Consider the following 22,910-nt stretch of genomic DNA (forward strand, 5'->3'; position numbering starts at 1 on the left):
AAAGATGAAAACAGCATTTGACTGAGCTGAAAGGTGACCTTCACATCCTGTACATTCTATTGCACAAGGACAGAATCCACCCAAAATAAACATGAAGAGGTGAAGAAAGAAGGGCAGTGCTCTTAGAGCTAGGGCCTGGTTCGGAATCAGTCCTCTTAAATAACCTGGTGAAAAAGAAGGGGTAGGCAGAGGCCAGTGATGGAGGGTATGTTTCCCAATCTTTGAGCATCCCAGGTTGAGGAGTCACACAAGTGACTGGAGACCGAGGGAACAGCGCCGTGTTCCTTTTTCAAGCAGAAAGTCCAACAGCACTCTGGTCATGGGAACTGGGGGGTACACAGTGGGGCCAAGACTTGTGCAGGAAGCCTCGTCTCCAAGTCAGAGCATAGTCTGAATCAATGAAACCCAAAAGACCTTTATTTTGAACCCTGGTGTTTTAAGGATAAAAAAGGAAATAGAAAAGAACGCAGACCACTCTCTTTTAATATTTTTAAATACCATAAATCATAATGATTTGTATACTACACTGTACAATTATATACTGCTACTTTCCAAAGAAAACTAACATTTGATTGGATTTTCTGAAACTTACTCCATACAGCTAAGAGCTTGACCCTTTAGCCATCCCTATGACACACAGAATACAACCTATGAGGTTCCAAGTCTCCCACTTGTGCCTGTTGCTGCTGCCATGGAGGGAGGAGCCTCTCTGAGCCTCTCACAGCCCCTTCCATCTCCTGCGCCGGAAGCAGGCTCTGCAGGTAGATGTGTGCCGACAGGTGCAGCTTCTGTGCTTTGCTTTCCACGTGTTCACTCCCCTCTACGAGAACTTGCGCTTCTTCATGGCCTCTGCCTTGACTGCCAGGCTCTTGGCACAGATGGTCAGGACCACAATGAGAACGCCTACCACAAATGTCACCAGGGGCCAGAGGAAGCAGTGCAGGAGGACAATCTCATCATGTGTGCGATGCAGGAGCACATCATCTGGTCTGTGAACAGTCGAAAATAGAAAAGGAAGTGATCAACAGCCTTGGTTTAGTATTGAAGACTCTTTACAATCTGGAGCCCACCTTACTTTCTGGCTCAAAGGGAATAACCATCATTGAAAGTGAAGATGGCTGTGGAGTAGGCAGAAGCTACACTTACCTGCTCCCAGCACCAACCCGGATTTACAACGAAACCATAGAGCAACCAACCTGAATAACCAACTGAAGGGCAGATAAAGAGTATTATAATCAAGGATTTATACAAGAAGCCATATTGAGACTGGTAGGAAGGGCAGAGACGTGAAAAGGGCTGGCCCCTGTATGCATGTGCAGTGGCTGAGAAGCCAGAGGGATACCTCGGCTGCAAAAAAGCTCCCATGAGGAGCATGTAGTCTCAGCCCCGTGGTGGGATACCCAACCCAGAGCCAGGAAGAGGAGCCTATGTAGAATCTGGCTGTGAAAATCAGCCGGGCCTCTGTCCACCTGGAAGAGGAGGGAGTCTACTAGAAACCCAGGTGCTCTCTTAAAGGGCCAATGCACAGGATCTTGCTCTTGGACACTCATCTGGGAATCTGGTAGAGGGAAGACAACTCAGGTCATATGAGAGTCATAAAGAGAAGATCTGAGTGGGATGGCCCCAAGGAGACATATGGAGGGTCAGCCCCTGAGGCCCCTGTGCTGAGTCACTATCCCACGCTGCCCTCAGCCTGGGGAAGGCACTAAGCCAGGCCACCAACTACTGGTGACATCACCCTGCCAAGCTTGAGTCCTGCAGAGAAGACTGTTGGCCACACCTAGCAGGGACCTTTGGTGTGCTCTTTTTCTGGAGAAGCTGTAGGTGGACACTCTGTCATTGAGCTGTGTGGCTTTAGAATGGGGGCCAGTCTTGCTCCCCTCCCGCAGGCTAAGCTGACACCACCCACACTGGAAGACTGTTCTGATTTGCCCTCCTGAGTCCTGGTGGCTCTGCCCCCTGGAGCTTGCTTCTGCAATGGGGCCTGCTGGCTGTGCCCAGCCTGAACCTGCAGTTTACTCTTCCTGGGGGAGCAGGATTAGAGACTCTGGCAGAGACTAAGTGGTACAGCTTGGAGATAGGGGCCACTTTCCCCCAAATGAGTGCCTGACCGAGCTGTCCTCAAGCAGGAGACTCACTAGCCCCATCCTCCTGACTCTGGTTGGCCCACCATACCAAGCTAGTGCCTTGTGGAAAGGTCTAGGGGTGCAGTTAGCCTAGGACCACTCTACAGTTTTTCTTTGGAAGGCTCTAGAGGAAGAGCATGCAACCTCAAGGGGTGGCAGCGTAGCTGACAGGTGGAGGTAAACCTCAGGCAACCTTGGACCCTTTACTGATCTGACCCTGGCTCAGAGCTGGAGGAAGCCAACTGTTATACAGCTTGGCCCATCCCACACACCCAGGCACAGTAGATGCAGCCACAAACAGTGAGTAGTGTGGTAGCCCCAGACGGGTAGCCCAGGGCCAGTTACACACAACATCTGACATCAGCCTGCATCAAACCCCACCCATGTGGACCCAGAACCAACACAACCAGTGGTGGGCTTCAGACCCAAAAAGGGATTCCAGAAGGCACCAGAGCCTACTGAGAACAACTCTGTCTTGGTGGGGGTGGGGACAGCCCCTACACAGCTACTCATACACTGTGATCAAAGCCTATCCTGATAGTCAGCCAGCCTGAGGAGTTAATTCCACCCACAAAGTGGCCCACAGCCTTAAAGACTCACCTACAACAGGAGGGTGCGCATAACCCACACAAGAGATGGTCCTGGAGCACCTAGCCCAGGTGATCTGGAAGATGGCACCACAGAGCCCCTACATCATAAAGCCACCACTACAAGTTCAGGTGACCTACCTAACACAAAGACAAACACAAAAACGCAGACAGAATGGGGAGACAAAGAAATATGCCCCAAATGAAAGAACAAAAGAAATCCCCACAAAAAGAATTAAATGAAATGGAAGCAACCAAGATACCAGATTCGGAGTTTAAAACAGTGGTTATAAGGATGCTCAAGAACCTTATGGAAAGAATGGACAATCTCAGTGAGAGCTTAAACAAAGAGATAACAAGCATTAAAAAGCATATAGAAACCATAAAAAAGAAGCAGTCAGAAATGAAGAGTATAATATCTGAAATGAAGAATACATTAGAAGGAATAACAGCAGGTTAGATGAAGCAGAGGATCGAATCAGTGATTTAGAGGAGAACAAAACAGAAGAATTACCTGCTTATTTTCTATAGGATTTCCTTTTTGTCTTAGCAATACAACTTTGCTATTTCCTTTTCAACTTTATTTCTCATCAAGTGTTTCCAAAGTGTTTCTTCTTTACTCAGATCTTTCATGATCCAATATGTCACTAGTCATTCTCCACATTAATTTTAACCACAATCTTATGCCACATCATGAACTTTTTCTCCATTAACTATTATTCAAATCTTTTTAAAAAAAAAGTCTAAATTTGAAAACTGAGGTAGAGCCCTGACTGGTATGGTTCAGTTGGTTGGATGTCATCCTGCAAAGCAAAAGGTCGCTAGTTTGATTCCAGTCAGGGTGTTGCCTGGGTTATGGGCTCAGTCCCTGGTTGGGTCCTGTAAGAGAAGCAACCAATCCATGTTTTTCTCACAAATCAATGTTTCTCTCCCTCTATTTCTGCCTCTCTTTCCCTCTCTCTAAAAATAGCTAAATAGACTTTTGGTCAAGATGGAGGCATAGGTAGATACATTGCCTCTTCACACAACCACAGAAAGAATCCCAACTAAACCTTGAAACAAATAACACTCAGAACTGTCAGAAAACTGAACTGCATGGAAGTCTGACAACCAAGGATTTAAAGAAGCCACATCGATCCAGACAGGTAGGAGGGGAGGAGATGCAGAGACACGGCAGACAGGTGAGGAGATGTGGTGTGGTTTGGAGAGGCAGCAGTAGTAGTGGCAGAACCAGGTATGGATGGTCCCACATTAATGTGTGATAGATAAAAATTGGGAGGGAAACCTTTGGAGCAAGCGATCCCAGCCCCAGGCCAGACCACACAGCCCAGGGTTCCAGCACCATAAAGATAAATCCCCGTAACTTCTGGCTTAAAAACCAGTGGAGGTTGGGGCAGTGGAAGAAACAGCCAGATTTTCAGGAAACTCAGCTTAAAGGGCCCGCATAGTCTTAAAACATACACAAATCCACCTACTCTGGGATTTAACACCAGGGCAACAGCTGGAAGGGTGCCAGTCACATATAGGGAGTAGGTGAAGTGACTGGAAATGGGGCAAGTGCCAGGCAAACCCCCAGAAGCCAGGTGGCAGCACAGTCCTGTCTCTAAGCCCTCACCCCACACAGAGCCACAGATTGGTGAAGTGGGTTACCCCACCTTGGTGATTACCTAAGGATCTGTCCCACACAGTTTACGAGTGCCTTTTACAGGGAGTCAAAGCAGCTCTACCTAATACACAGAAACAGACACAGGGAGGCTGCCAAATTGAGGAGACAAAGAAATATGGCCCAAATGAAAGAAGAGAACAATACCCCAGAAAAAGAACTAAGCAAAACAGAGATAGCCAACTTATCACATGCAGAGTTCAAAACACTGGTGATCAAGATGCTCAAAGAACTCATTGAGTACGGCAACAGCATAGAGAGAAATGAAGGTTACACTTAGTGAAATTAAGAAAAATCAACAGGGAACTAACAGTGAAGGGAAGAAAGCTCGGATTCAAATCAACAATTTGGGACATAAGGAAGAAATACACATTGAATCAGAACAAAAAAGAAGAAACAAGAATTCAAAAAAAATGAGGATAGTAAGACTCTGGGACATCTCTAAATGTGCCAATGTCTGAATCATAGGGATGCTACAAGGAGAAGAGAAAGAGCAAGAAATTGAAAACTTATTTGAAAAAAGTAATGAAAGAAAGCTTCTCCAATTTGGTGAAGGAAATAGGCATACAAGTTTAGGAAGCACATAGTCCCAAACAAGTTGGACCCAAAGAGGACCACACCAAAACACATCATAATTAAAATGCCAAACATTAAAGATAAAGAGAAAATCTTAAAAGCAGCAAGTGGAAAGAAGATAGTTACCTACAAAGGAGTGCCCATAAGACTATCAGAGGACTTCTCAAAAGAAACTTTGCAGGCAAGAAGGGACTGGCAACAAGTATTCAAAGTGATGAAAAGCAAGGACCTACAACCCACATTACCATATCCATTAAAGCTATCATTTAGCTTTAGGACAGATAAAGTGCTTCCCAGGCAAGGTAAAGCTAAAGGAGTTCATCATCACCAAGCCATTATTACATAAAATGGTAAAGGGACTTATTTAAGAAAAAGAAGAACAAAATATGAACATTAAAAAGGCAACAAATTCACAACTATCAACAACTGAATTAAAAAAAAAAAAAACTAAGCAAACCGGAACAGGAACAGAATCGTAAGTATGGAGATCATATGGAGGGTTATCAGCTGGGAGAGAGAAGGAAAAGAATATGGAAAATGTACAGGGATTAAAAAGCATAATTGGTAGGAACAAAATAAGAGGATGTTAAGAATAGTATAGGAAATGGAGAAGCCAAGGAACTTACATGTATGACCCATGGACATGAACTAAGGGGGGCATTGCTGGAGAGAAGAGGGGTACTAGGGGGAAGGGGGCAAAAGGGGAAAAACTGGGATAACTCTAATAACATAACAATAAAATACACTTACAAAATAAAAATTAATAAATAAAATCTTTTAAAAAATGAAGCAGAATGTCCACGCAGAGAAACTCAGATGTGGTGTGTTTGATCAGATCTTCATGTCATGTAAAATACTGTTGATTTCTCATCCTTTCACTTACTGTTTTATGAAAGAACAGTTTTACAATTTCTACCCAAACCATTCTACTGTCTAATGACCTTCATTCTTCCATGTATTTATATTTTTCTCTTAAAAATGAAGATTGCATTATTAAATGAGATTTCAGTCAGAAATGGGGATGTAAAATGGGTGTGCCATTATATTCCCAAGAGAAGTCCCTCAGAACCCACTTTCCATCAATGGAGTAATGCTTACTCCTAGAGAAACCACCTCAGCAAGTGGAAATGTTGACTTAGAGCGTTAATGCTTCAAATATCCTTGTTTTTCCATTCCTCCTGGGGAGGAAATAAATCTTAAACATCAAAAGGTGCTTGTGCTCTAGCATGTTTGAGAATACAGTGACACAAAAGGGGCCTTCCAGCCCCTAAAAGCCAGGGGCTGGAAGGGACCGGAAACAACAGTACTACTTAAATCAGCATATCCCACTACCCTCTCACTGATTACGACAAGACAACAGGACCCTTATTTACTTTGTGAAGCAAAATACCAAAGTGGAAAGAGAAGTTCTCCTTGTACAAAAGGCTGCAAACACTGACTGAATAATCACTAAGCAAAATTATTACATGCCTTTTTCTCAAAATCTTCAAAAATGGGGTAGAGGCTCCCTTTAAAATTAAATAATATGCTATCCGAAGGCTTAAAACAGAACCAGTGTCTTCTGGGCCCATTCAACACTATGATTCTACGATCCTAGTTTTGAAACCTGCTGCAGTGTTTCAGGTGAATGGAGTCATAGGTAGTACCCAGGATAGGAAGTGCGCACATAGAAAAAGACTCCTTTGAAACATCACTTTAATAACCACATTTTGTATCATTTCCCTAAGCTAAATCATGTTCTCAGCCTTCCCTGGAGGCAAAGGGGATACAGAAACTAGCAGGAGATAGAATCACAGATCACACACTTGCAACGTGGGTGTGAGAAACCGTTTCCAGGGAGAAAATGACAAACATATTGATGCTCCCAAAATATGCATATAAGCAGGGATTCCATTGGGCGTCTGCAAGGCTGGCAAGAGCTTCGGAATTTGGTTCTTAAGGAAATGAAGTGCATAAGGATTCCCCCCAAATGTCAATGTATCTATCTTCTTACCATCTGAACAATACTGGGCATATTGTGTGCAGATGAAAAGTAGCATTTAAAACGAGGTTGAGAAACATTTTCCCCAAAATTTCTGACATAACATCAAGATGGCAGAGATTCCTTAACTAGTAAAACAGAAGTAGGTGCAGAGCCACAAGGGTTTGCTCACCAACCCTTGGTTCAAACGCAAATGCCTCCACTAGGAACAGAGGTCTCAGCAGGTCTGCCCAGCTCCACAAAGCCTGCAGTTTTTCCAGTGGTTCCCACACTGAAAAGAGCATCACTCTGTGCTAAGCTCGAAGTGAGAGCTCAGTAAATGTTAGTGGAATAAGACAGGAATGAAAATCCAGTGCCACCAAGTTTCAGTTAAGCAAAGGCTAGGGGTGGGGGAGTAGGATCTCAGACTTCATGTGAATTCTTTCAAAGTCTACATATATTTGTCTGGAATGGTAAATATCAGAGATGTAGTTGCATAAACAGTCGTGTGTTTTTACAGATTGTGCCAACTATTTTCAGATAATTTTCAAGAGAAAGTGATCATGTTTACTATTCCTTTTTGTTGTTACAAAATTTATTTTCTTTTTTTCCTGCTTAGCTATTTTAAAACCCATCTCTAGCCTGGCCAAACAACCCACATGCACATAACCACTGTCTCTCACAGTTCCTGTCCCTTCAGCTCACCAGCCCCGCCCCAGCCGAGGTGCGGTCCCCTGCAACACTGCCTGCCGGCACCGCTACTCCCATGCAGGCCGCTGTTTCAGACCCAGCACACTCGGAAATGCTGCCAGCACCCCGGTGAGCCCCAACCAAGTGAGCCTAGGCAGGCAAAAAGACTTTCTACTTCTTCCAAAGCTCTGAAAAGATCCTGTAACTCAGTCTACAGTAATTCATTCCACAACTTACTCTCAGGAAATCACCATTCATGTCTGATTAGGTTAAGTCCAATTCTCTATAATTAGGTCCTCAAGGAAAAAAGTCAGCCAGACAACACAATTTGTATTTTCTATACCTCTCCTGTCAGTATGGCTCCATTCTTTTGGCGACTCTGAAGAAAGGATCTGAACAATGTATTCTGGGTAGAGGCAAAAAGAATCAGTTGCATATCTTTTTGATTATGAAAGCTTGAAGAAAACAGGGATGCCTCCTATTGTAATATTGTCATTCTAGAAGTTTCTCAATTGTTAAAAACCCATTTCATTAAAATGTATTATGTACCAAACAGTTATTTATTTAGAGAGAGAGGGGAAGGGAGGGAGAAAGAGAGGGAGAGAAATGTTGATGTGAGAGAGAAACATAGATCAGTTGCCTCTTGTACGCACCCCGGCCAGGAACCAAACCTGCAACCCAGGCATGTGCCCTGATTAGGAATCGAACTGGTGACCTTTCACTTTGCAGGACAATGCCCAACCAACTGAGCCACACTGGTCAGGGTTAATAGAATACTTAACAGATGACATATGCTTTGCTGCAGCACATAGGAAAAAAGAAATAAGCTAGCATTTCTGTCCAGGCTAGCAATGAATCATTCATCCTACCCTCTAAATTATACTGTAAAGACTACATGAATAACAGCTTACAATTTTCTTTTAGTCCATTAAGCAGTTATTGCTCTTGGTAAAAATGCACTGAACAGATATTGAAATACTTCTGCACAATAAAATTAGCTACATTAATTGCAAAGCTTTTTTCCTAACTGATGAATTGCTTATAAGTATATGTTTAGAGAACAAATATTTTAAAGAAAAATATGCTTAGCAATTAAAGTGATGAATTATGGTACAATAATAGAATTTGTAAAACTTGAGCCATTAAAAAGACCCTATCAGTCAATCTGGAAGTTTCTCTTGGATATGCCAGTAACTTAACTCTTATCCTGGTAGCATGTGATATTCCAAATTCAAGAAAATACATGTAAATAGCCATCAGATATTTGGACTAAACATGATAAAGAATTTGAAAGTCACTGACCACTATAGGCATGGGTATTCTTAGGGAAATTTGTTTTCTTTTCCTCTGACCTAAGACTAGTATTAATGTACCTGACAGGAGCCACTCCTTTCACTGGGGTCCTGCAGTGATGATGGCATGGGGCCAGGCATCTATGACCCACGCCAGACATGTACTATCATCAGGAAATATACTCTCACTCTTAGGAGCTACTGAGATGAGACTTTCAGGTGTTTACCACAGCACAATTTAACCTTAGCTGAGCAAAATGCACAGGTACAGGCTGCGGACACTACAATATCACTGAGTAAACAGCAATGATGCTCAAAATTAGTCCTCTCTTAATCCAAAGCACAAAAAACAGTTTACAGATTCACATTTGAGAGTTTAGAAAGACTTTCTTGGTATATGATTCCCTTCCACTCAGCCTTTCAACCATATCTGCAGAACGGCTGCAGTGTGGCCGGCTCCAGGGCTGCCTGGCATTGGCTCCGGCCCGCCGGCTGTCAGCGTGAGGACACAAACGCTGTCTGCTCCTATCTGTGTTCCCATCACCCAGCACAATCCCAGGCACAGGTTCTAGATGCTCTAGAGGTTTGTTGTTTGCTGAAATAAGTTTTAAAACTTATTTAAACCAGGAAGTGAACCCTGGCTGGTGTGGCTCAGTGGACTGAGTGCCAGCCTGCAAACCAATAGGTCACTGGTTCGATTCCAGACAGGGCACTGGTTCAATTCCATGCCTGGGCTGCGGGCTGGGTCCCCAGTAGGGGCTGCATGAGAGGCAACCAATCGAGGTATCTCTCACACATTGAAGTTTCTCTCCCTCTTTCTCCCTCCCTTCCCCACTCTCTAAAAATAAATAAATAAAATCTTTTTTTAAAAAGGCAGTGAACATTTGTACAGAGTGCAGAGGTAATATAAAAGAAGGAGTACTTAAGTGTGCCTGGGAAAACCAAAAGGAATTATCTTTGAGCAGACATAGAAGAACAGGAGTGTGGAGTAAGAGTTTCTGGGGAGAAAATACAGCACATACAAGGGGACACACGCTTTGGCCTGGCATTTCAGATCATTCCGCCACCAACGGTACATTTACAAATCTCGTAGCAATCCCACTGACTAGATTTAACAGAGTCTCTCCTGTTATCCTCTCCCAGTATTGGCTGGAATACGGGCTGGTGTCGGTGGCAACACAACACAGCGTCTGTGAACACAGACTCTGGAAGCAGAGCACATGGGTCTTAAGTCCTATTTCTGCCACTTTCCAGCTTAACCTCTCTGTGCCTTGTTCCCTCATGTATAAAATGAACATCATGACAATAATGCTTCGTAGGGACATTGTGCAGATTCAATGAGATTCAATTCAAAACAAAAATACTTAAACCCTTTTTTACATGAAGGTGTTGGTTATGGGGGAAAGCCAGAGAGAAGGCCCCAGTGAGATCGTCAGGTCTCTACATATACAATCCAGTCCTTCACAGCATTTTTATCAATAACTTCTATAAGGGGATTGAAGTCCTTTCCATTTACAACTAGGATAACATTTTATGATGGAAGAAATAACAAAGATGATACATCCTTCAATCAAGATTCAAAATAAGCATAAGAGCATGGAACACTCAGTGAAAAAGCAACAATATACATTTACTATATAGATAAATGGTAAATGTCTGCATTTAAGTCTAGAACACCATTCAGAGAAACTTAGGAATGGAAGGGAACATGCTTTAAGAGTAGCAAGTATAAAACAGATGTGGAGGGAGTAAGTTTATTAATTATAAGCTCTGTAGGAATAGACTGTGCTGTGGCTGCCAGAAAAGTTAACGTCATGCCATGCCTCATTAACTGAGTTTTAGTCTCTAGAGTGAACACTGGTGGCAAAAATCTTCCCCTCCCTGCACAGGCCAGGTCAAGACACAGTGAGAAAAGAATAATATCGCCAATGGTGAGAACAAGTCCATTCCAAACCGCGGCAGCAGGGTGGACTCAGGACACCTATGGTCTGAGGGTCAAGGATGTGGGTTCAGATCCTTGCCCTCCTCCTCCCTGGTCACATGACCTTAAAGATTGTTTTCTGTTCCGTAGAACTTGGATAATATGATCTACCTTCACATTGAGACCAGAGTGCTAATGAAGATGAAATTTTTTATTATAGTAAAATACATATAATATTGAATCTGCCATGTTAGCTATTTTAGATACACAATTTAGTGGTGTTAATTACATTCACAATGTTGTGCAACCATCACTATTACTATTTCCAAAACTTTCTAATCACCCCCAATGGAAACCCTGTAACCACTAAGCAGGACCGCCCATTTCTATGGCCCCCTCCACCTGTCCCTGTTAACCTCTAATTGACTTTCTGACTATATGAATGCACCTGTCTTAGCTATTTCTCAAGATGAATCACTGAAAACTAAGAATGTCTGGAAGAGGAATGGGCTTCTTCAGGGGGAGGTGATGTCCACTATCACCAGAGTTGTTAAAGAATGGAAAAACACTCTTCATTGCGGAGGGGATTCACTCCGGGTTGGAGTAAACGAATGGGAGATGCCTCCCAGATGTGAGAGTCTGTGAGAAGAGGAGCTCCACAATCCACTCTAATATGTGCTAGAGGCTAGTCCTGGCCCCATTTCATCTGAGATGAAACTGAGGCGAGAGCTGGTGAGTAAGTAGCCCAAGGTCATAGACTGAGTCACGAAGAGAGCTATGGATAGAACTGAAGTCTCCTGATGCTCGGCCCTGCCCTGCATTCCATCATCCGACAGCGCTGCACTCTGCGACCTACTTGTCCTCCAGTTCGTATAGCTTCCCCCCAGATGCCCTTGGAGCTTTGTCTGATGGCTGCACAGGTTATCCTCAATGAGAAGTGATTAATAACATCAAATTCTTGTCTTTATTGCCATGAAGATAAAAGCTGTATTTTGTAAGCCTAAAAACATGCAATAATCAGAAAACAGATTCTTAAGTTTATATTAACAACATTTGCAGAATGTATGGACATTAGACTTCCAAAGAACCCTGGAATGGATTCCATACACACTCCATAGCATATTGCAGAAGCCACAATTGCTGTTTTTTCTTTTAAGAGTACAGAGTTTGAGACCAAAGAGAGCCTTAAGTGCTGATGTAATCTCTCTAAATAGGGAACCAGACACAAATGTATATGGAAAAGACTCAATCTGAGTAGGATTCAAGATACACATTTTTGTTATTTTAAGACTCTAGATATATCATTGACTCAATGTCTAAAGAGAAAGCCACTATGTATGTTCCTTTCAAAAATAACTACAGAACCAGTCTCTTCTCTAATGAGAGATTATAAGAAATATTTTTTTCAGAGTAAATAGAAAACAAAGTAAAAAGCTCTATTAAATATTAAATTTTTGCCAAATATCAAATCTAGTACCTTATTAATTCAGTTAAAAGTCACTAAAATTTCCCTATGGAATTTATTCAAAATATCAGTTCCCTTTTTTAAGAGTTTATTTATTTATTTTTAGAGAAGGGAAGGTAGGGAGAAAGAGAGAGAGAGAAACATCAATGTGTGGTTGTCTCTAGCACACCCCCCACTGGGGACCCACCCACAGTCTAGGCATGTGTCCCAACTGGGAATTAAACTAGCGACCCCCTGGTCTGCAGGCTGGCTCTCAACCCACTCAGCCACAGCAGCCAGGACAGTTCCCATCTTTATATGCACATTTTCCTCATTTGTATCCTAAGAGGTAAAGACATGTTTGTTTCTTTGTAATTCGTTCTATAAAAACTGAAAGAAAAACTTAGAAGCCAATGGAACAATTAAATTCAACATATAAATATATTAAAATAAATTTGTTGCTAAGATTTCATAAGACAAAACGAATGCAAAGACTGTGCGATAATCAATTACAATGGGACATTTTTTTTCATCGTATTGGTTACAACCGTATCCAGAGGTATGTGAGTGGTGTTTGCCTTGCACAATAAGAAATCCAGAGGTAGGCAGGCAGGGCAGGGGCAGCTACTCAATGCCAGTGCCAGGAAGCTGGTTCCTTCTATCATTTTGCTCTACTCTTCTAAACCGTGTGGATGTTCATCCTTATGCTTATCCCCTCAAATGCTCTTGCATTTCTGGCAACAAGTCACATTGATCCACTTTTCTACCATGATACAGGTAGTGGAAACAGAAGGTGGTGGAACTTAAATCAGAAAGCTAACGCTTTCCCAGAAACCGTGCTCCTGCCCACCCTCCCAGTTCATGTTGCCTTGAGCACAGTCACCCAAAACAGGAAGCCAGATGATCCAGTTCCATCTTCTTCTCTACTGTCCTGCACTATGTGGTTCTCTAAGTCTGTGGACCCCACTTCCCTCATGTCTCATGTTCATACCCTCCTTTCCTCCTTCACTGATTCTGCCTGCCTTGGCCCAGGCTCTTTTCATCCCTTGTCTAAACTGGTGCAATAATCTCCAATGCTCACCTTACCTCCAACTCTGGCTTATATCTAGTCTACCTGCCAGGCTGGTTTTTCTGAAAGACAGACGTGACTGTCACTCCTCACTGCACAGAGAATGAAGTCTAAATCCAATAGCATGGCACAAAGGCACATATTACCTGATTCAGCTGCTTTAGGTTCTTCTAACACCTTTCCCCTAAATGCACTCACCAAGCGTATGAGGCTTCTTACTTTCTCCCAGTTGCCCATAATAGTCTAATCTCAAAGTCTTTGCATATACTGTTATTTTTCTTTTTAAAAAAGATTTTATTTATTTATTTTTTCCAGAGAGGGGAAAGGGAGACAGGATGCAAGGGAGAGAAACACCAATTGGTTGCCTCTCACATGCACCCTGGCTGGGACCAAGCCCACAGCCTAGGCGTGTGCCCCGACCAGGAATCCAACCGATGGCCTTTTGGTTTGTGGGACACTGCCCAACCAACTGATCCACACCCGTCTGGGCCATACTGTTATTTCCTCGAAATTCCCATCCATCTCTGAGTTTATTGGAAAAATTCCTATCTATTCTTTAAAATTCAACTTACACTTTTCCCCTGGAAAGGCTATTCTCTTTCCACCACTAATCTCCATCCAAGTAGGTCGAGGTACTACACTCTTTCTTTGTGTGTCTGTGTACCACTCTGGCACTTAAGATATTGCACCCCAATCACTTATTTACACACTTGTCTTCCACACTGGGCAGTGAGTTCCTTGAAGACAAAGTTCTGTTGTCTTTGACCACTGCTGTCTGGTCCGTAGCAGGTGATTAATAAGTGTTTGTTGAATAAATGAAAGAGGAAATGACTGAAATGGTTATAATTTTATGGGTGAAATCTAGGACAGCAAAAAAGGTAACACTGTGGTAGGAGAGTGATGAGCTATTTTGTGGCAGGAAGAACTCTACAGCACCTAAACTGAGATTGTTTATTTCAAAATGAGGAAACAGATAATTACATAAGTGAATTTTCCAAATAATGGAAGTTTAACATTTTGAATTGAATGAAAAGTAATAAAATGCTAAAATATTATTGATAAAAACCTTTATTAAAATGCATTACACATTTCCTTGCCTTTTAAGGAGAGTGTATTGAACCAAATTTAACCTTTTTTGATGACTCAGTGTCATCATCTGAAACTCCAGTTGCTGAGGTAGGAGGACTGTCTGCTTCTCTGTTAGATGGCTGCAGACTGTAAACCATTCAATTCAGTGCCTTGCTAATTGTCTTTCTCTTCCACCAGAAGGATTTTATCTAGTATCTTAAGCTGTTGTAATTGCATAAGCCTTCAGAATCAGAGAATCACAAAACCATAAAACTTGAGTGTGTAGAGGAATCTTGGAGATCATTTAATCAGTCTATCAACTTTTACAGATAAGAAAAGTAAGACCTAAGTAAGTGAGTAATCCTTTTCTAATTGATTGCTTTTAATCTTTTTTTATTTTAATAGCATTCAAATTGTGTTCTGCACTCAATTCAATTTTAGCTCAGGCCATCATGTTCGTCTTTTTCTAAAATGCTATGGGTAAATTTAATTAAAAAAAAACACTTCAAGACAAACAATTCAAATGAACTTAAAAATTAGGACATATCTGCTCAGTATCAGAAGTACAACATATTTATCAATAGAATCTCTTCCTTTTAGTTATTTTTGTGTGTATTCTACTGCTTTCCTCATTAATAAAATCCCTATTATTTATCAATTCAGTACCCCACTCAACTTCCAACCTGTGAAAACCTGTGAATAACCTGGCTATTCACTGATTAGTTATTTCTGCCCTAGTTGTTAGAAATTTAGAGAACAAGGGAAGAAACAGGCATACATTTACTAAGTACTCACTACTGTACAGGTATGATCCTTAACCAAAAAATCCCTTAAGACAGATAATAGTACTGTTATTTTATAGATGAAGCCAAAATCAAGAAGTCGTACAATTAACCCAAGGTCATAGAGCTGATCAGTGGTACAGGAGAAATGTAAACCCATATACCCGAGGCCACATGGTGGCCCTTAGGGAATTCACAATCTGGAAAAGGAGAAAGGTAGGTGCTCAGCTAACTCTGTAACAGTGTTAAAAGCAACCGCCAAAGTGTGGGAGCACAGAAGAGGAAGTCATTAATTTTACCTGAAAAGGCGAGAGAAGGTTACACAGCAACATTTGAGGCAAATCTTATTAACAGTAATGAAATAATAGCGAACAGTTTTATGGAAATTACTGTAGGTTAGGCACACACTGTCTCACTGGTAACCTCACAACACCCTTATTACTTTTTCCTTCCCCAGAGAACTGAGGCACAGATAGGTTAAAGCAATGTTCCCAAGACCACACACACAGCAGAGGGCCGCTGGGTCCAGGATTCCTTCTATCACCACTGTGGTATGCTGATTCCTAGGTGGGTAAAAGGCGGAGGTGTCCCCAGATGAGGGAAGAGGAGAGGCACAGGAGCAAAGGCATCGATGTGCATGAGAAACAGATAGTAATCCAAAGCCACAGGAACAGCCAGAGCACAAGTTTAAACATGTACATCAGATGTCACCACCCCTCTACCTAAAACTTATCATTGGCTGCTGACTGCATTTACAAGAAACTAAGTCCTGCCTACTCTCCCCAGCAGCAATGCTCATACCACCCCCTCACTCACAGCTCTCCTGACCCGCTGGTCTTCCAGTTCCTCAGCAGGCTCAGAACCTTCGTGCATGGTGTGGCCTCGTTCTGGAATGCTCCTCCCCTCACTTCTTCCTAACTCTCAGAGGCATCCTCTGGTCTCTGCCTAACTATAATTTACTCAGACAGGCCTCTGAAATTCTCCGCATTGTTTAATATCTCAGAGTTGTATCCTCAGCTTTTACTTCATAGCATTTACCCTACACTGTAATTATCTATCTAATGGTGCGATGAGAGACTATAAGCTCCGTCAAGGCAAGGATCGTGTCTGTTTTTTCATGCAGTTTTTGTTTGTTTGTTTGTTTCCCCATGACTGGCACATACTGAAATAGCAGAAGTTGAAGTTGGGATCAGAAGGGCATGCTGTTTATCCTATGGACAGTAAAAAGACAGAAATATTGAATCAGGTTTGTGTCAAATTCAAAGAGAGGCTTAAATAAAGCAAAACAAAATCTAGTATTATGTGGGTGACAGACAAGAGAAAGACCAAAGGTGGCAGACAAGTTGAAGATCACTTCAACAACCTGGATGAGAAATAAATAGTAAGAACTGAACCCTGGGATGAATTCAAGACTTCACTGGTGGTGTGGCTGGGTTTGTGTGTTTAGAGAGTGTGTGTGCTTGCTCTGGGCATTCTGTAAACTCAGAAGGATAAAATAAAGCTTAAAAAAGTAAATTTCCCCCTGGCTGGTATGGATTAGCAGATTGAGTACCAGCCTATGAACCAAAAGGTTGCCTGTTCGATTCCCAGTCAGAGCACATGCTTGGGTTGCGGGCCAGGTCCCCAGTAGGGGGCATGCAAGAGGTAACCACACATTGGTGTTTTTCTCCTTCCCTTCCTCCTCTCTCTAAAAATAAATAAATAAATTCTTTTTTTTTAAGTAAATCTATATAGAAAAACACTATACTCCCCATTAGTGGAAAAGTTGAAAAAATAAAGACTGATCGCTCCTCCTGACCCTTAGATCTGAAAGGAATTGAAGAGTAATCATTTTCCAGGGACACGTGTCCTTCAAGGGGAAGCCATTTAAGGCAAAGACAAAGAGGAGAATTGTGTGAGAAGACAGGCCACAGAGAAGTTTTCCAGCACTGGAATGAAGATTTCAAAACATACTCAGTAATGGGGTATAATTCAGGTTTTGCTGAGAAAAAAAAGCCTGGGAAAGGATAAAAGACAAAAAATAAAAATGGTAGAGGGAGCAGTAAGTGTGACTTCACCTGTGTGAAAATGTGTGAAATAGAAACCTGCACATTAAGGAGGAGACCGAGAGCCCAAGACTGGAGGAGACGAAGAGCTGGAATGTCAGGAGAGAAAGCCAGGAATGGAAGCGGCCAGCGCTGGCCCTACCAAGCCGGCAGCCTCCCTGGGAGCAGCAGCGGGGTGGCTGTGTGGGGACCGGCCTCTCACGGCAGGCACAGCTGCAGCTTCTATTCCTGTGGTGGCTCTCCTAAATGAGGCTTAAACAGTGGACAGCGAAGACTCCACTATCGGTCTTCAACTTTTAAAATATCCTTTTCTTGAAAATGGAAACTACCTGACAACTATTCTCCCTGATTTACCGCACGTGAGTGAAACCTAAAGGTTACTTCAAATATAAAGTTCATCTTATTGCGAGCATCTGGGAGTCTCTACAGTAAGTCTATCTTTGTCTCACATTTAGCAGTTTAGCAGTAGTTAAAACGTGTGCGGAGAGAAGACGGCACAAGGGAGCTGCCATGCTCCACACCTCCAACCAGCACTCTTGTTTCCTCTTCATATGTCAGGGTAAAAGAGCCAAACTCCCATCGTCTGTTTTCCTGGAGTCACTTCAAACCGTGTCTCGAGAGCTGCTGGGTTGTGACAGACCACCCCCAGTCTATCTACACCCTGACAGTTTGGGGATGAGACAGTGAAGTGATGAGTCGGGAATGAGTATCCATTCTGAGGGAAGTATGATGGGCTTAACTTTACTGTTACCAAACTTAAAAGAGATGGTGTAGAATGAAGGGTTAGCGCTTTCCAGATAGTTCTCACTGTTCTAGAGGAACAGTCCTTGACTGGGTGCTGAGGATATTCAGACTCTGTGCCCTCCTAGGAGGCAACCCTGTCTGGGGGAGGCAGCCTTTGGAGAACTCGGCATCTGAATGGGAGTGAGGGGAAGTTTATTAAGAAGACCAAGACCAGCCCCGACCCATGTGGCTTGGCTGGGTGTTGTCCCGCAGAGAGAAAGGTCGCTGCTTCCATTCCCGGTTGGGGCGCATGCCTGGGTTGCAGGCCAGTCCCCAGTTGGGGACGCGTGATAGGCAACCAATTGACATCTCTCATGGAGATGTTTATCTCCCTCTCTTTCTCCCTCTCTAAAAATAAATAAATAAAATCTTAAAATAAAAGAAGAAGAAGAAGACCAAGCCCAGTCAGTCAGGACAGCCCATGGCACGGGGCACCCTGTTTGCTTCCATCAGAAAAGTCAAGCTCGCCTGCATTCTGAAGCCGGTCCCTGGTCACCGGCTGGAAGCACAGATCGCCCAATTCAGACATTCACGGGTTCGACACCCAACTGTCCTCCTGACTGTGGGTGGGGGCCTATTCTGTTGGTCCACTCCTGCCTCACAGAAACAATATCCCTACTTCTTAACCTTTTCATTTCATCCTATGTCACTGTTTTCAGGGTGTGTTCCATTTTGCCTTGTTTACTACCTATGTCCAGCGTTTCTCTCTTTCTCAGCAGTGTTAGTCGGTGGCAGGCTCACTCCTCTTTATCCATGCCTCCTTCCCTCTCAATTCCTCACCTCCTCCCACGCTCTTTTCTTTGGCCATGGAAAGCTTCTTGAAAGAGGACTCCGCATTTACGCCTTCACACTCTCACCTGAGAAAAATATAAAATGATTTCTGACCCTGTGTCCTAGGACTGCACCTAAGCTGCTTTCACCATGATCGCCACCAGACTTCTAACTGTGGCTGCTCAGGAGTCCTTCTGGGTCACCCCTTTCTCCTTGGAAGGGGAGGGGCAAGCAAAGGAAGACGAACAGAGGACTCATGGGCATAGACAATGCGAGGGATCGTCTATGGTGGGGTACAGGGTAGGGGAGCAATGAGGAAAACGTGGGACAACTGTAACTGAACAATAAAAAAAAACCCTTAAAATTTTCCCAAGATAGTACTCTGTTTTGACTTCCTCTCACCATCTGACCACTTTCCCCATCTTCTCTCCCTACACCTAAGTGTGGATGATCTCAAGATGCTGTCGTATTTCTCTTCTCTGTGTGTTTCTGGTATGTGTTCTTTTTCTGTGCTTCAGCTACAGCTTGTGTGCCAAAGATTCCTAGATCTGCATTAACACTGGTGCTGACCTCTTGCACTCCTGAATTAGAAGTCTACATTTCTAACTTTTTCAAGCAGCTTCTGGATATGAGTCTCTCAAGTTCGGCATAGTGAGAGCTGGGCCGTCTTTTTCTCAAACCCAGTCAGATTTGACACCTTCCTTTTCCTCATCACTTACATTGTCATTCGGGTTCGTTGAGTGTAACTAAAATGTCTTGCTGGCACACGGCCTTTTAGATCCTTCCACTTCCACTGCTCTTGCTTAGGCTTTCACAATGCTGTATCAGGACCAGCAGATGGTTAATAGAGGGGTTTTGGGAATCAGACTAAGTGGATTCCATTTTTTTCACTTAATGGCCATATGCATTGGACAAATTCTTTAACTTCTTTGGGCCTCAGTTTCCTCATCTGTTAAATGGGGTTAGGACTTTGAATTATTGCAAGAAATTTGGTGTTCTAACCAAAATGTTATTTGCAATGATTGGTACATCAGAGCCACTCAAAAATGCTATTTTTTTTTTCACTCGGTACTTTCCGTATGCCCCCATCACTGAGCTAGAGTTCCCTGCCTTTCATTTCCACTTCCTTCCCACTACACATTCAGCACTCACACCAGTTACTTTTTAAATCAGAGGTCTAGTTAACATCAGTCTTTGGTTTCAAGAAAACACAACTTTTTACAAATTTTCATTGTCCGTATAGCAAAGACCATCTCCTTAGTATGGCATTTATGACCTTTTAGAATTCTAGCTCCACGCTATTTTCCAGTTTACAAATTCACCACTCTCTATTATATAACCTATAACCCTAAAGTATCATACACTGTCAAGCCTTAATTTATTAGATACATTTATAACATATCAATGTTATAACACATCAATATTATAATACTAGGTACACAAATGTTTGGTATATATGTATCGAATATAAATATATAGATAGATCTCACATAATATATACGAAGCTACCATATTATAGGAAGGTGATCTAGCCTACTAGAGGATGCGGTCAGGTGAAGAGGAACCAAGGTTCTTCATCTGAGCCGGCCTCGAGTGCTGGGCACATGGCAGAAGAGGGCCTTGTGGGCCAAGCAGCTATTCCAGCCAGCATCTGACTGCTCATGAGCCCAGGAGAGACCAATACATGAACCTCCCAGACAACCCACAAAATCGTAAGAAATAATAAATTGTTGTAGTAAGCTGTTACATTTAGAGTGCTTTGTCATACAGCAATAGGTACCTGATACATAGGCCACGCCACGATATTTGGACTTCACTCAAAAACAAGAAGGAACAACCTGATTAGTCTGAGGTTTTAGAAGGATTACCTTGACAGAGGCATGCAGAATGGTTTGCAGTGGGGGCAGGGTGGAGATGGAAGGACTTGCTAGAACACTAGTGCATCAGTGGAGCTGGGAAATAATGTAAATCCAAACTAAGACAGTGGGACCAGGGCAGGCACAGAACAGCCATCACAGGGGTACAATCAATGGTGAACACAGGTTATAGAGTACAAAAAAAGCAAAGTGAATTAAGAATCACTCAAAAGGTTTCTAGTCTAGGTAAATCAGTGGATGATAGTTCTATTTTCTAGGAGAGGAATCCCTGGAGCAAAAGAAAGTTTGACATAAATGTGCAACATCCAAATGGAGATGTGCAGCAAGGTGGTGTAAATACTCAAGTTTGGTGAATAAATTACCATGATTAATCTGGGTGGGTACTGAAGTGCTGTAGTCCAAGGAGCAATAACTATATGGCATAACTTGATTTCTAAGTCAAATAAAGTTTTAATGGTATGGACTCATTTTATTCATACTTCATCAGAAAAGAAAAGAAATGGAAAGATATTTGATGCAGTCAACAATGCTCTGATAAACTTGAATCTTAAAGTTGTTCACCTTATGTAATTAATCTGTAATTAGCAGGGAACACTACTAGGATAGAATGATTCTACCTAAAGGCACTTTCTTAGTGTATCCAGAGAGTAAGATCTATGACAGAAGTTCTCTCTCTCTCCCTCCTTCCTTCCCTCCCTCCCTCCCTCTCTCTCTCCCTCTCTCTCTGCCTGCAGATTCTGTACATGCCTTCCATCCTATAGAGCAAGGTGGGGCTCCCCTAACTACATGCTGGAAAGAAATCTCCACGTTGTATATTCAAGAAAGCACAACCTATGACTTATTAATGTAATACTACATAATATAAAACTACAAAGACTACAAACAGTTTTAATAAGTACATGTAAATATTGGCTTACCTTTGGAATTGATTAAAATAGCAAGTAAATGGCTGGGAACCAATCTCATCTTTCCAGTACTGTTGCCAATTCATGACACTTTCCAAGTTCTTCTGATTTTCTCTCTTACAGGGAGGAATATAGGAGCACTAACAAAACAGAACAACAAAAAGTAAACCTGTTATTCTATAGAATATGGAAATATAGTCCATTTTTATAGAGAGAGATGGCATTCTGCAGATAGTAAATCTTTCTAACTTACCTAATTTTTAATACAGCCAAATTTAATTTTTTTGAGGAGACTTTGACTATTTTTTGACATGCAATTCATATATCATAAAATGTATCCTTCTATTTTTTGTTTTTTAATTACATTCTACTAATTATGCTACTACAGTTGTTCTAATTTTCCCCCCTTTGCACCTCTACCCAGCACAACCCACTCCCTCCGGCAATGCCCACACCATTGTTCATGCCCATGGGTCATGCATGTAAGTTCTTTGGCTACTTCACTTCCTGTACTGTGCTTTACATCCCCATGGCTAGTCTGTAACTACCTATTTGTCCCTCTTAATCCCCTCACCTCTTCACCCTTTCTCCCACACCTCTCTCTCATCTGACAACCATCAAAATGCTCTCTATTCATGATTCTATCTCTGTTCTTCTTGCTTGCTTAGTTTGTTCTTCAGATTCAATTGTTGACAGATATGTATTTATTGCCATTTTATTATTCATAGATTTGATCTTCTTCTTTTTCTTAACCAAGTCCCTTTAGTATTTCATATACTAATGATTTGGTGATGATGAATTCCTTTAGTTTTTTCTTGTCTGGGAAGTTCTTTATCTGCCCTTCAGTTCTAAATGATAGCTTTGCTGAGTGGAGCAATCTCCTGAGAAATAAACTGGTTTCTTACAGTCTTATGGACACTCCCCTGTAGGGAAGTAACTGCTTTTCTGTTGCTGCTTTTAAGATTCTCTCTTTAGCTTTAACCTTTGGCATTTTAATTATGATGTATCTTGAAGTGGGCCTCCTTGCATCCATCTTGTTTGGGACTCTCTGAGCTTCCTGGAGTTGCATGTCTATTTCCATCAATAAATTAGGGAAGTTCTCTTTCATTATTTTTTCAAATAGATTTTCAATTTCTTGCTCTTTCTCTTCTCCTTTTGGCGCCCTTATGATGCAAATGTTGGAACACTTGAAGTTGGCCCAGAGACTGCTCACACTATTCTCGCTTTTTCTCGGGGGGAAACTTCTTATGGCTCTGATTGGTTGTTTTTTGCCTCCTTATGTTCCAAACATTGATTTGATTCTTGGTTTCATCCCCTCCACTGTTGTTTCCCTTAATAGTTTTCTTCATTT

General features: G+C 42.3%; 1 protein-coding gene across 1 annotated transcript in view; it reads right to left on the reverse strand.

The window, feature by feature from the left end:
• Positions 1-402: 402 nt before the first annotated feature.
• Positions 403-22,910, reverse strand: part of KCNMB4 (potassium calcium-activated channel subfamily M regulatory beta subunit 4) — a 53,189-nt gene continuing 30,681 nt past the window's right edge. The window contains exons 2-3 of the mRNA XM_045829666.1: positions 21,572-21,699; positions 403-989 (exon numbers count right to left, since the gene is read on the reverse strand). Coding sequence (XP_045685622.1) covers positions 821-989; positions 21,572-21,699 — 297 coding nt within the window. The 3' untranslated portion in view covers positions 403-820. The remainder of the gene's footprint in view (positions 990-21,571; positions 21,700-22,910) is intronic.

The sequence above is a fragment of the Phyllostomus hastatus genome, unplaced genomic scaffold (genome assembly GCF_019186645.2).
Source record: "Phyllostomus hastatus isolate PE091 unplaced genomic scaffold, TTU_PhHast_1.1 phas_scaffold_93, whole genome shotgun sequence".
Classification (NCBI taxonomy): domain Eukaryota; kingdom Metazoa; phylum Chordata; class Mammalia; order Chiroptera; family Phyllostomidae; genus Phyllostomus; species Phyllostomus hastatus.